The 15,439-nt window shown below is 43.6% G+C and overlaps 1 protein-coding gene across 13 annotated transcripts in view; it reads right to left on the bottom strand.

The window, feature by feature from the left end:
- The window catches only part of Mam (neurogenic protein mastermind), a 310,231-nt gene that overhangs the window by 23,760 nt on the left and 271,032 nt on the right, over positions 1-15,439 (bottom strand). For all 13 annotated transcript variants that reach the window (XM_076444026.1, XM_076444015.1, XM_076444035.1 and 10 more), the window contains one exon: positions 7,061-7,387. In XM_076444026.1, the coding sequence (XP_076300141.1) occupies positions 7,061-7,387 (327 nt within the window). The remainder of the gene's footprint in view (positions 1-7,060; positions 7,388-15,439) is intronic.

Below are 15,439 nucleotides of genomic sequence, written 5' to 3'. Positions count from 1 at the left end.
GAGATGTGAAAGCTTAACTTAATGTGAATTAGAAATGTCCGACAAGCCTCATTGTCGCGGCGTTGCTAGACGACCACGGAAGTTTTCGACCATCGATGCACGTTGCACAAGCCTTTGCCCTCTCTCCTCTCTCGCTGCAGTTGCACTGCGCTCCCCCCTACCCCCGCCGTGGATTGCATATTGCATTTCCACTTCCTGGTGTTACGCGGCCGCAACGAAAGCCCGCGGAACGCGACGACAATGAAGACAACGGTGACGGAAGGCGAGCGCAGACGCCGTTTTCCTCGTCACCAACCGATACGTTCACCGTCTCACCTGCATTTTCACCTGGCCTCTCACTCTCTCCCCTCTCCTACCCTATTCGACACTATACATTGCTCTGAGAACTTGCGTCAGGAGACAAATTCAACTTCAATTTCAGGACATTTCTTTTTCCTATCAGTTGACAGTTTTCCGAAGCTTCAATATTGTTTTATTAACACTAAACTAAACTAAAAAAAATGTTTTCTAATTATCGAAATTATAAAACTCCATTTATGGAAAATAATGGACCAAATTTCCTTGTTCAGGCATCTATTATATCGCAAAATTACAGACGATCTTAATAAATTTAGCGTTGCCATTTTTATAAGGCAATATTTACCAGATGCATACTTTAATGCTTGGCATAGGTATAGTGTTAAATATTATTCAAGAAACTTTTCGGACAAATAACTTCTAATACCCTTAATACCATTTTATAGAGAATAAAAAGCTGCATCGATTAGTGCATAAAAAAATGTACGGTTCTATTAAAAAAATCAAAGTTGACCTTCATAAGTACTTGGCGCGTCCACCTACGGAAAAACTAATAATACCAATTGTATAATAATCGCAAACGAAATTATTAGATTATGTGTGTTACTATGTATACTCTGTAACACACTGAGCGTATGTTATTGGTTGAAGGTTGTAATTGCTGTTAAAAAGTATCATCAGCCACGAACGATGGAATTTCAAAAAAGGAATAATGTACGAACACTTGCGCGACTTTCTACACATTTCCGCAGTAATGTACAGGCGTTACAGTGCAAGTTGCACCACTAGTGTTACTAGAAAAGCGGTTTCCACGGACCGGCGCACTGCGCGCGAGCCGGAATTCATCGTGCACTCACTGCACCGAGTCAAATGCAAGGGAGGACGCAGTAAAAAGAGAGAAACGAGGAGTGGAAGGTCGACGGTGACGAGGGATGACTAACCAATTGCTTGGAACCTACAATTAGTAACTGGAACACGATCGGCAGAGCTCGCTCCGATATACCTTAACGTCGTTAGACCGATGCTTGTATGATAACTGAGTCATTCGTTAATAAATCGTGTGCAACGTGATCGCTGCGACTGCCGTTAATGCCGATGTCGAATCGAACGATATCGATCATAGTCGAAGCTGCAAAATTGCGCCAGATTCTCCACTGAAAATCATTATTTATTGCGTTTTTTCAGCGCCGCGCCGATGATGCGCCCCGAAAAACCTGAAATTAAACCCTCGAACGAAGCTGCATCGTTGGAAATTTAATTGCGGATCAATTAACCGTGATCCGAAAATTGGCGTGTTCAGCTCGAGATCAGAAGCGAGCACGCAATCTGATTTTAATTGTAATTTTTCCTGATGACGTATATGCGAAAATAATTTTATTTCCGCAATGAAAAATTGTATTCGAGAGGTTACATTTACATGAAACACCTTATACAAATTCCTTTAATCCTCGTCGAATAATTTTCCTCATTCATGTATTAATAAAATTGTGTAAAATCTAGATGAATAAACTCGATCTCTCACCACGAACGAATATCGAATTTCTCTCATCGATATTGCAATAAAAATTGTGCAAAACTATGCCGAGTCACTAATGATGACTCGATAAATGAAATATTAAATCGATATGCATAATCGATAAACAGATTTAATTGAAGGCATTGATACGATCGAATACGTACGAGATCAACTCGACGGGTTTTCACGTGGCGCGGATCGATTTTCTATTTTTCATTCCGCAATTTATTCGCAAAAAGGAAACGACAGCTACCGAAGCAAAAAGCGAACGAAACAACGTGCGCCGGCGCATCATTACATTTACGACAGGGTGAGGTCACAGGAAATTAAACCTATCATTCGTTTCTGTCTTAAATGAAACAGGAAGTGCGACTCATCTAACTCGAATGATTCACTCCGCGCGCCGCAAGCCGTTTTCTAAATTCCGAACGCATTCCGTTCGAACAATTTTCTAGGAGACTCTCTCAAAACATTTTCTAAAGTCGGCTGCAAATGTAGGAAGAAGCGACCGAGTGCATCGTAAACGACTACAAATAACCGATTAATCTTCTTTAATAAAATTGACCTGAAAGTAGCCTGGACTGTTGTGAAATCGTCTGACCGCAGAGTCGTCACTTGCTTATCAACGAAAATGTTAATGAATGCCATTTATTCGGGCGACGAGAGAATTAACAATAGAACCAGGACTCGGACACTGTTTCTGCCAATTAGTTCATAGAAGAATTTGTTTAAACGATCACTGAGTGTCCCAGACTCTTGTCGATCTTATCAAGAAAACATACCAACAAATATTAATGGCATCTGTACTCTATGCTTATCGTAAGACATTTTTTAATTGCTGAATTGAGCTTGATTCTAATTCCCGTTTTTATAAAATAAGCCACGGGTTAAACTTCACCTCAAAAACGCTTGTTCAGCTTTAAACACGCATAACTTTACAACCAGTGAATTTCTAACACTGAAACTTGGATTTTCTGCATTTTCGTGCCAAAATCTACAGGTTCGCATAAAAGAGTTAAAAATTCTTGGTCTTTGGAGGTGAAGTTCAGCTTCCAAAAAATCCCAAGCCAAGAATCCTAAAATTGATGATGAAAAATAGTTCTAGGATCGATACAAAATTAATGTACAAATACAATAAAAAAATATGTAAAAAAGCTTTTTAAATACCACGCTTATATTAAAATGTACTAAAAGGGAGAAAGTAATTTTTTTAGACATTAATGTTTTATTTTTATTTACTTTTATTTATAGTCACTAATATCTAAAAAAATTATTTCCTCCTTTTTAGTGCATTTTAATATAAGCGTGGTTTTTAAAAAGTTTTTCATATATTTTTTATTTTCTACTTTTTAGTTTTTTTTAAATGGAACGCAAGATATGGAAATACGCGAGATAGAATGAGGGGATGACTCAAAGAGACGACCGTCTCTTGATGGAGTCCGAAATTGTTCGAAATGGAACCGAATGAACGGAACACCACACTGACTGAGCTCCTTCGGTGCGAAGTGGGCCAGTGGAGTGGGGATGAGTCGGAGTGGGAACACGTAGTGGAGTAGGGAGCGCTGGCGCATGGAGTGGGGATCGCTGAACACGATCACGTACTACCGAGCGTCTCGCGGCGAGTTGTGACGGATATAAAAATTATTTTTTCTACTAAACGCACAGTTTTTTAAAAATTTGTTTTTTAATACTGCATTGTCATTCAGTTCTCGGCTATGTTTAAAGTTTCAAGTCTCTAGCTCATCGGGTAGTGGTTTAAGATTTGACGCATACAACAACAACAACTCGGCAAGCTAATATGTATAAGCGTGATAATGAATGTTGCTCACGCGTCGATATAAGTTATCGAGATCATGCAAATATTTCACGAGACAATACATCATATGATACAACACCGTGCGATCGCATTATTTTTACCCTTCTTCCCTTCGTCGAGTGACACCGTTTAGGGTTTTCCTCGCGATTTTCATCGACGCGTAAACTCGTCGTCGCCCTTTGTCCCTTTGTTTACGCATACACGCGGGCAGGAAAAAAAAACAATGTTTTGCACCCGGACATATATGGCACATTGCGCGCGCGTTCCAGATTACTCTCCGGGTATAATGTGACAGGGACAACTTTGTAATCAGTCAACATTTGCATGCGATCATTTACATCTCGTCTGGCCGGGTATTCTTCATCTTTTATGCATTCCCAATTTACATCCGAAGAAACTGTGTCCGCGAGCCCCAATTACCGACACTCGAGTCCAATATTTTTCTGCGTACCCCTTCACTATTCTCGCATTCGGCCGTCGCGAAAAAATGCAATCGCACTTTGCGAAATCGGGAACGCGGCGGTTCAGGGTCGGCTACATTTTAGCCGAGATAAGATTAACGATTCGAGTAACCAATTATTTCTAATCCTTTTTATCTTGTGTGTTGCATTTTTTTTTTTAAATTGATTTCTTCAATTTTATTTTCGTTCAATTTTTAACCCTTTGCACTCTTTTAACTTGAAAATTAAACATTTCATCCGTCCTAGAATAATTCCATTGTATATGATTTTTTTCATTTTGTGGATATGAAATTAATATAGTACCTCGCACAATACTTAAATGTGTAGTAATTCATTAGGTACCAGCATATTTAATTATGTAAACAATATATGGTAATGGTACAGCAATTTTTCGGGGTGACTCTGAGTGAACCCTCGACTGCTAAGGGTTAATTATTTTCTATTTCAGTAAATTTTAATGGTAGGAAAATGTATTAATTTATTTCCTGCTATTACTTTTGTTTTCCTAAGAGTTCTTCTAATCCGGTACTATTCCCCAATTACAATTCCCCTAATTTGGCGTCTCTGGTCCACCAGTATGTAATAATTATGAAAAGGAGTTGAGTAGCATGGAAATAGCAGTGGAATATTTTTCCGATTAAGACTTTTTGCCAAAAATATGGAAGCTAGAATAAACTGAAAACGTTGGTCTCCCCAACAAGGATAAAATGAAATAAAAGTTAGTAGATCTTTGTTAAATAACAATTTGAGGCGTAGCTGTTACATTATATTGATTCTAGAACCTGTTGAACTCTGAATAAAATTGCTACGGCTTTCGAGCAATTCTTGATCTAAAATCGCCGGTAAGCGAAGTGTTAGTAAAACACGCGGCGAGCACAACATTTCGCGATGCGAGAACAATCGATCCGATTAGGTGCGGCAAAGTGGCGATGCACAGGAGGGCGATCGCTCGGGAAGAAAGCGAAGACAGCTGCATGGAAATATTATTCACCGCGGTATCATCCGGCGGAAGTGCACGCGAGCGCAGATTTCCCGGTTACAAGAAAAACTTTCCATTCATTGTTCCGCCGGCCGGTTGTAGAACGAGCTCGTCCTATTTGCGCCGGGGTTCTTTCAGCACGATGGAACAGAAGTTGCAAAGGAGCTGCGCGCGATACCTGTTGCACACGAGTGCATCACTGCCGCCGCGCCATGACGTCGAAAGAAACGAAGAAGAAGTAGAAGAAGAAGAAAAGAGAACGAGAGAGAACCGAGCTTAATGTTTCGGATAATGCTCCGGGGCGACGATATCCCGAACGTTTCCACTGTTTGATATAATCGGGCCCGATCGCGAGAAGTTTTCCCGGGGAATGCACCGAGTGCAGGGTCGTTTGCACCGAATGCACCGAACACTGACTCGATTGCAACGAACCGGGAACGAGTTCCGAACAATTCGTCCCGCGTCTCGCCACCGCCCCATCTTGCGATCAAACGAATCGTGTAATCGGTACACCAGTGCCTGCAGAAACACACCGAGGGAATGGCAAAAAGAGAGAGAAAGAGAGAGAGAGAGAGAGTTGTTGCGTGATCGCCGCGGACTTGGAAATTGTTAAACCGTGAAACGAGACGTTTGTAGTTGGCGCAACGCTGTCGATGGCTTACCGGGAATCCTTGACAGTCTCGACGTTCCAGAACATTATTGCAGAAATGCCCTCTGCGAGCATGGTGGACATTATAGCCGAACGTGGCTCGGAACAATTTATTCGTCGCTGGCAGAGAGAACGACATTCTCGGGAAGCTTTTATATTGTTTTTCTACCGTTCAGGTTCTGTAGACGTTTTTGTGCGTACTTGCTAGATACATATTCTTATACCGGATATCCCAACAATGTTGCACTTTTTCGAAGAAGGATTTGAAATAACTCTTTCGTTTGCGAAATTGTTCTCCGCGGCTTTGTTAAAGAATTACCGACGAAGGACACGGACCAATCAAAACATGGCTAATAGCGAGCCAGAATCCGACGGCTGTAGCCGCGCTTTAATTCAACGCTCGGATGTGCTTACTCGCGACGGCTGAGTTTCGAAGGCTACGCCCCCTCCGCCCGGCCGCGCGTCTCGCTCCCCGTGGCGGCCCTAGTTCGGAGCTTCGTGGCGCCTAGGATCACTAGGGCCGCCACGGGGAGCGAGACGCGCGGCCAGTGGAGGGGGCGTAGCCTTCCAAATTCGGCCGTCGCGAGTAAGTCCGAACGCTGCTCTAATTGATCCGTGTTTTTCGTCGATGACTGCTTAACAAAGCCGCGAACAACATTTGTAATCTAACGTGAAGTACAGCATTTTTGGGACAGCCCGCAGGATCGTGGATTCTTAGGAAAAATAGAAATTGTTTTCGTCAGTTGCAAGATTAAGTAAAAAATGTATTCATACTCGGTCTATTCAGAAGTAGACAAAACTTTCGTACTCTTAGAAAATCAAAATTGTCCAAGTTCATTGTACGAGACAGGAGTTAAGTAAAAGTGTAGAACCGTGTCGCAGAACCAAGAAACGATTAATTAAAACAATATAAAAGATTGTTCTCTACGGTCAAAGAACATATTTGCATTTGTAGGGACACTAGCGACTTCGGACACCGACGATTCGGATCGCCGAGGTGCTACTGTAACACCAGAACATATAAAATGAGCGTACCGCAAAATCGAATCGGTCTCTAGCAGAGCAAGGCTATCGAAAAGGTCGTCGTTGTTCCATCTACGCAGAGCGTCGAAACCGCGAACGCGGAAATTGCTTGGATTAAGCGGCCGACTGTTTCCCAGTTCCCGGTTAAATACCGTTTCTATTAGCCGCGGATAACAATCGTTCACCGCTATTAGGTAATTGAACCATAAACCACCGGTGTTCACGGGCAAACGCGGAGTGCGCTGCGCTGCTGTTCTCCGTTATCGATCGACGACGACAAAAACGTGCGTGTAGGTAGCATAATATGCGTATAACGTACCTGCTGGGCGCGCATCAGCTGCTGCTGCTGGAGGATCTTCGCGTGCTGATGTTGGTCCACTTGGTTCGGCGGCACTTGCTGAGGATGGCTGCGGGGTCCCGCGGCCCCCGCGGGCTGAGGAACACCGCCGGCAGCCGCGGCCCTCTGTCTCAAACTCTGTTGCGTAAAGTTAATCGTCTGAGACTGAGAGACCGAACAGTAGGTGTCGCTCTGACCACCCGGGCCCGATTGGTTTGGCGTTTGCTGCTGGGTGAAGTACATGCCCTGCTGAGCCGCCACCGAGACCTTCAGGTCACCTGTTAGCTGCATGTGCTGGCCTGCGGACACCTGGAACAGAAAATCACCTGGGTCAGTCCTACGAACATCAGGAAACTGGAAGAATACTTTTGGAGATCGCGCAATATTCGTTTTGCAACTTGTTTTCAGGTCTTTCTTACAAGTCTTTCTGGACTACATTGCAACCGGAGGAGATAATCTTTTGTGAGACGATGGGATATGGATCATCAGGATAGCAAAATATTAGGTGTAGTCACTCAATAGTTTTAAAGATATAAACAATGGAACTTTCACGCAAACTGCTTACACGGCTAATGGAACTTCGAAAAGGCACGAAAGTTTAATTGTTTATATCTGTAAAAGTATTGAGTAACTACACCTGATATTTTGCAGACATCATTAGGGATCCATATACCATCGTATCACAAAAAATTATCAAAATCGAAGTCGGACACTTAGGGACCTTTCCTTGTAAGAGCTAGTTGGAAAGCTAGCAGACTCTGGGAGATTCCAAACCTGAGGAGACCAGAGGCTACCTAGAGCTGGACGATGCTAGGAAATTTCAATTGATTGAAATTAATAAAAAGAAGATCAGAGTAAATAAAATAGTTCGATAAAAACGATGGTATCCGTATTGTATCCACACCACAGCTCCGGGGACAGTACCCACGAAGAGCAATTACACCATTGAAAGAAGTCGTCAGATCACCTGAACCATAATAAACTACGCCAAATAAAATAGTTTCGATCGCAGCGATCTATCAAGCGATCGCGCGTGTTTCCCGTGGCAGTAACATCTTTCTACACCCCTTTGCGAGGCGGAGCGTGCTGCACCAATTGTCCGGTTTCCCCCATGGTTGCGGCTCGCGATATGATTTCGCTCTGTTATAGCATGATCCACGGTCGAAGCTAGATCGGATCGAGCTTAGCGCGGCGCTTTTCATCGCGAGGACAACGGGGCTCGCCGCAGGCGGGCTGGAATTTGGTTTCCGCGAAAAAATCGGCGGACAAGTGGCGACTATTGTCCTGTCGTCGCTCGGTATCGTTGCCTGCTGATACAAAATGGCTACCGTTCTTCAATATCTCATCCCAGCCCGTAGGGGACGAAGGGCGAGAGGGGGTTGGTTGGAAAACGCCGAGCCACGACCTGGACGAGGACTGTACGGCTTCGATGACTCTTGACCCTGGCAATCGAGAACCGGTAATCTAGTCCGAGCTTCCGCTTACCCTCCGTGCTTCAGCATGAACGAGCTTCCCCCTTCAGACTCGCATGAATCGGTAAAAAGAACGTGAATTTTCCGAATTTTTTTTTCAATGCATTTACATACTTATGAATGGTTGTAAATCGAGAGATGTTCAACAATTCTTTTTATATATACAATCTCATGGTTGTTTGAAGACCAATATGTATATCTTGTTGCGTGATGTTTAATTAATATTTGCTGAACATTTCAGCTCGATAGATTTAACTGGAAAGATCTGGCAGCCATTTTGCTCAAGTTATTATGTTGCAGTTGTGCGATTTTCTAAAGAAAAATTTTATTTCGTACAGACGCACTAGGGTTAATCTGTTTTGTTCTTGCGTTTCTGTTTAAGAAGTTGCATCTCGCGAGCGACATCGACGGATAGAATGAATCCATCAACTTTCTCCCGGTCCTGTTCCCGAGCTTTTTCTTCCGTCATTACGAATGCTGATTTACTAGATCTTGCCACATGCGGCAAAGATTACCTAGGCTTCGGGGAACAAGAATCGTTGCAGCAATGCATAAACTGGTAGAAAGTTGCGCGATATGGACACCGTGGACCGCATTCCGACTGTTTTTGAATTGGAAAGCTAGTTTGCATACGCGCGTGGCCGTCCGCGTCTCGGTTATTAGTGTGCCAATTACTGGATTTTGAACAGTTTGAAGTCTGCCGCCTTGGTAGTGAACGTTTTTGCGACTAGCTGTAGGACTTGACGATCCGAACGCATGTTGGAACGTGGATAATCGGAATGGAACTGGGAGAACGGTAAAATTGTTGCATGTATTGAAGAACTATGCGCGTTGACAGGTAATATTAGAATGCCCGAAGCAGGTGGAAGCAAGGATCGTCTTACAGAGAAGCGAAGTAAGGAAACAATTCAATTTGTTCACATAATATAATATCTGAGCTCAGAAGCTGGACAAAGAGGAATCTGCTCTTATAAATGAAACCCATGTTTTCAAAAAATTGCAATTGGTTGGAATTACATGAAAGAGTGAAAAAGGCACTTTGTCAAGTATCTTATGTCTCTCGTTGAAATTTTGCAGCACGTGTATCAAATTAAAACATTTCAAAAAGTGCCTCTAAATTTGTTTGATATAATTCCTACCAATTTGAAAAAAATGTTTTAGCACGTCATTTAATAAATCGATGATTCTAATTGCTAAAAAAGGGGTCTTTTGGTCCAATTTGAAAAAGTTATTCTGATTTGAAAGGCGTTCGGATCCCTTCGTGGGCCACTGTGGTTACAAGAACGGTGTATCTGCAATTTTCTCCAGGAATGGACGAATTTAAGATTTGTTTCGCGGTGTATTCAAGGATGAGCCGTCGGCATTGCAACCCGCGGTCGCGGAATCATCGTAGGCGGACTCGATTAGCATCGAGTCGCCGAAAGACAAAGGACTCTCGTCCCGTTCCCGTCGACAACTGAATTTCTATCGCGAACCGGCGAATAATAACAGCTCTTGCGACGGAGACGCGACGCAATGTCCCTCTTTGGCCTCGGACCACTTATTGGTCGTCTCCGACAGTCCTTTGTTTCATACGCACCGTATGGAAATCGACGATCTCTGGTGTACCTCGTCAGTGCGCTGTTACACAGTGAACACGACTTATGACCGGCTCGTCTCGGCGTCCCTAAGTGTCACAAGGTCTTAAAGCGCGCGCATCGACTATGCATAATCGGGCCGAGCCTCGATCGTCTTCTACAGAGACTCGAAATCTTCTGTTCGATCGGCTCTAAACACAGGATGCCTCGGCTGATTGAATGTGTAACCATTTTGTAAAACAATTTTTTGGCTCCGTCAAGCAGGAAGCTAGAACGACGCTCTTTAATGTAGAATCTCTAGTGCCATTGTTGAGTACAAAGTTGGAAAATAATGTAGAATAATAAAGAATAATACAGAATGCCTCGTCTGATCGAATGTGAAACCATTTTGTAAAACAATTTTTTGGCTCCGTCAAGCAGGAAGCTAGAACGACGCTCTTTAATGTAGAATCTCTAGTGCCATTGTTGAGTACAAAGTTGGAAAATAATGTAGAATAATAAAGAATAATACAGGATGCCTCGTCTGATCGAATGTGAAACCATTTTGTAAAACAATTTGTTGGCTCCATGAAGCAGGAAGCTAGAACGACGCTCTTTAATGTAGAATCTCTAGTGCCATTGTTGAGTACAAAGTTGGAAAATAATGTAGAATAATAAAGAATAATACAGAATGCTTCGTCTGATCGAATGTGAAACCATTTTGTAAAACAATTTTTTGGCTCCGTCAAACAGGAAGCTAGAACGACGCTCTTTAATGTAGAATCTCTAGTGCCATTGTTGAGTACAAAGTTGGAAAATAATGTAGAATAATAAAGAATAATACAGAATGCCTCGTCTGATCGAATGTGAAACCATTTTGTAAAACAATTTGTTGGCTCCATGAAGCAAGAAGCTAGAACGACGCTCTTTAATGTAGAACCTCTAGTGCCATTGTTGAGTACAAATTTGGAGAAATAATACAGGATGCCTCGGTGGATGGAATATGAAACCATTTTGTAAAACAATTTGTTCGCACCATGAAGCAAAAAGCTAGAGCAACGGTTTTTAATATACATAGAACCTCTAGTGGCATTGTTGAATAATACAGGATGCCTTGGCTGAATGAGTGTAAAACCATTTTGTAAAACAATTTTTTGGCTTCATGAAGCAAGAAGCTAGAACGACGTTCTTTAATGTAGAACCTCCAGTGCCATTGTTGAGTACAAATTTGGAAAAAAATATACATAGAATAATGCAGGATGCCTCGGCTGATCGAATGTTAAACCATTTTGTAAAACAATTTTTTGGCTCCATGAAGCAAGAAGCTAGAACGACGTTCTTTAATGTAGAACCTCCAGTGCCATTGTTGAGTACAAATTTGGAAAAAAATATACATAGAATAATGCAGGATGCCTCGGCTGATCGAATGTTAAACCATTTTGTAAAACAATTTGTTGGCTCCATGAAGCAAGAAGCTAGAACGACGTTCTTTAATGTAGAACCTCCAGTGCCATTGTTGAGTACAAATTTGGAAAAAAATATACATAGAATAATGCAGGATGCCTCGGCTGATCGAATGTTAAACCATTTTGTAAAACAATTTTTTGGCTCCATGAAGCAAGAAGCTAGTACGACGTTCTTTAATGTAGAACCTCTAGTGCCATTGTTGAGTACAAATTTGAAAAATTAATGTAACATGTGCCATTCTTAGGGACATTCCATTGGGTTCACCTAAACATCTGTCTCATTTACTATAGCTGCTGAAAAGACGAATTCAACGACATATGATATGACGACCTTGAAGGGATGGGTACATGTGTATAATAATGGAAAGAATCGCTCGAAGTTACTCAGCAATGAAACAGTTGAAGCAAGCAAAACTTCGGGAAGCTAATCTGCGAATCAGCGTGAGCATTCCATGGGACCCGTGCGTTTAACCCTGTCCAACAGCACCAACCCCCGGGTCCCATGGCGGGCCGTGTACCTATCCGCGAATAAGTGCATCGGACGCGGCGAATGCATTAACCACCGGGATCTTCCCACGCCAACAATGAGAGGAACAAGACGGGGATAAAGTGAACGTCAGGGAACGGTGTCTCGGGTAGTGTTAAAGTGTCCGTGCGTCCCATAGAAGGCTACCGGTCGACGTCCGTCTCGCCATATTAGTATTCCCGGTCCGAGAGAGCGAGTCCCGGTCCACGGAAGAATCTCTCTCTCGCTCTCTCTCTCTCTCTCACAATTTCTTTCTCCCTCTCTCTCACTCTCTTTGGGTTCGCAAACCTCGCCGAAACTTACGGCAACCCTCTTGAGCGGGAGATAACAAGACACGTGCTATGCAGATGTCGCGGCCCCGTAGCTCCCCGCGGGACCCGCCGCCGTGATTTAGGCTAATTATGCGAGAGAGCCGGTCTCTCCTGAGCTGCACGCTCCTTTAGGCGTCATAACTAAACGGCCCGACCCCGACAAACACGTAACTCGCCCCCGCACGCGGTACGCTCTATGCACGTTACGTGCTGCGCTTCCGATTCACCTGGTCCTGTACACCTTGCGATTGCGTTGTTTCCGATTCAGGTGAAGAAGTCTTCCGTCTAGACGCGCATTGTCGCTCCAACCGTCTTACCGATTGTGTGCGAATAACAGAATTGACGGGTCCGCTGCGACAGACAGCTATGTCGCAGCTATCATAGGAAGAACAATGGTGTAGGATTAAACTTCAATTTGGGGGACCAAACATTTTCAACTTTTTAAAATGCGATCTTACAGATTCTGACGAGCAAACGCCAAAAACGTAAGTTTCAATGGCCGGAGTTCACCGGTTCGAAAGTTATGCGCGTGTAAAGCTGGCCTCGCGGATTTTCAATGTTTAAAAAAAAATTGGACCGTTCATGGATCTCGTAGGATGGTCTTGCGGATTTGTAGAATTCCGAGGCGAGGTTTCGTTCGGTGATATTCCACGATCCTGCTCGGGGTTCTCGCAATACGGTCAAACACGATCGTTCTCAGTTTTTCCTCGCGGACGTGTTCGAGATGGGGGCGGATGTTCACGCGTCGAGGAGCAGAGCGTATCGGGAACAAAAGGCACGATATTCCTCGGGGCGGCCTCGTGGGCGAGCGAGAGAGAGAGAGAGAGATAGATCGAGTGATTTTCATGAATCGAGTATTCCGAGGGATTTCCAATCACGATACAGCGCAATCAAGCGCCGTTAATGACGCCGCAGCCATTAACGATCAACCGGGTTCCTCCAAACGATTCCGGCGCGCGGCCTCGCCTCTCTGGACAAGCTTATCGATCGACGATGAGAGATAGGAGGGAGGGAACCAAAACTGGCATAAACGGCAGAGCGGCGTATATATCGGGTCTCTCTGCTCGCGTTTCGCATAATCGCCGTCTTCCGATGGTACACGGTCTCGGCGCCACTGCGAAACAGGTTACCGAACCTGTTACACGCCGACGCTCGGCTGCTCGGCGGTAGGCGCACCGAGTACGCGAAATTAGAGGTCGTGTGTCAGGTATTAATTATTAATTACACGGGCTGTTAGTGCCGTCTAGCGTAATTAATAATATCCAGTTGAGCCTGTGATTGCGAGTCGCTGCGCCGGACCGCTATCGATCTCGAAAACCTGCTCCTCGGACGAGATGAAAGCTGCGGCTGTAGCTCGAGCCGCGGACGATGCTGATATGCTGGCTTTCGGACCGAGAGGAGAGGGATGAAATGATCGATCCGCGCCGGGTTTAATTAGGCGAAGATCCGACGAGTTTGCCACGGCACTGGGAAATCTGTCCCCCCGCTGTGATATCCTCCGCCGATTTTCTTCGGATTCGCTTTTCTTGTCTGGCCCCTCTTATTAAATATTTCTGCTCGCCTGTGTTGACGAGATTAACGCTTCATTTGCGGGAGGTCAGGCGGTGTGATTCCTCCAGGGTCATCCTTAATTCTTCAACTATTATTTTACTGATTAGACTGCGGATCTTTAGCGAGATAAAAATGTTTGTTGATTGTGAAGCAGGAAAACAATGGAAATTCGTTTCATCCCTTAATCACTTTGTTGGGTTAAAACGGTTAGGCAGTGTGTTTTCTCTGGGCAAAATTTTTATTTAAATAAAAACTTTGGATAGAGTGGGTTTTAAACCCACTTTATTCGAAATTTTTATTTAAATAAAATTTTTGTCCAACTCTGCCTCCAGGGCCATCCTTAACTCGTCAACTATTATTTTACTGATTAGAATGCGGGTCTTTATCAAAATAAAGATGTTCGTTGATTGTGAAGCAGAGATTCAATAAAAATTCATTTCATCCCTTAATCACCTTATTACATCAAAAACAACGTTGTAAAATTCTCGTATTTTTCTAATCTGTTTTATATTTCATGCAACCAATGTCTTCATAAATGCATAAAGATCCACAGTCTAATTATTTCATTGAACTTCGTGTGCTGTATCATGTGAAAATTCTGCATTTTTCCCTGGTATGCGAATTATAGTGCGTTGAAGCGGCTCACAGTCGGAGTTAGAGGTAACGCTGACATCTCCATCGTGCTGATGGCGTGCGGCTCGCGGTCGCCGCAACACGGAACGGATGGTAACGTGGCCGAGGTAGTATAAATCCATCGTCGTTAGCGTGTTGCACAGAAGCGAGAAGCTGCGGGACACGTAGGCCACACTGCCAGCCCCCGTGACTCACGTGTGTCCACGAGGAATCGGGTCTCTTCTCGTCTCTTCTCGTCTCGTCGCGGCTAATATCGCGGTGCGGTAATCGCTAATCATAGCGCTCGCGGTGCGGTGCTCCGTGCAAACACCATGCGCCGCGAACGCGCTCATCGAAAGATATACTGGGTGCTCAGTCACGTCTGTCGGATATTCCAAGAGGAATCAGACTATCCGGGACCAAATTCGACCGTAATGCTACAGCAATCTTGCTTCCAAATTATGAACCCCTGACAAATAACAACGGGTTGTAGACTCCTGATGAAGAGAAACATGATCGAATGCTATAATTTGAATATTATTCTCTATTTTAAATCGAAATCAAAATCTTTGCGTATTATCATTGGACTGTCGATTTTTATTCTTTCCTCCTTCATAATTTTTAACGAGGCTAAAAGGTCGTTAGTATTTTTTGAACGATACTTTATATTTTCTCTTTGACATTCTTGTAGAGCATGAAAAGACGAGTCCGACGAGTACCATGACCGTACCATTTCGATCGTTCAGTTTCGAGATGTTCGTGTCTGAATGCATCTATTGTCAAACGCAAATATCTGAAGACTGAATGGTCATGGTACTAGTTGGATTCGTCTTTTTTAAAAATACCAGTGATCTCGAATCCTCATTA

The sequence above is a fragment of the Lasioglossum baleicum genome, chromosome 2, assembly GCF_051020765.1.
Source record: "Lasioglossum baleicum chromosome 2, iyLasBale1, whole genome shotgun sequence".
NCBI classification, from domain to species: Eukaryota; Metazoa; Arthropoda; class Insecta; order Hymenoptera; family Halictidae; genus Lasioglossum; species Lasioglossum baleicum.
The sequence above is the reverse complement of the archived record's forward strand: the minus strand, read 5'-3'. Positions and strand labels throughout refer to the sequence as shown.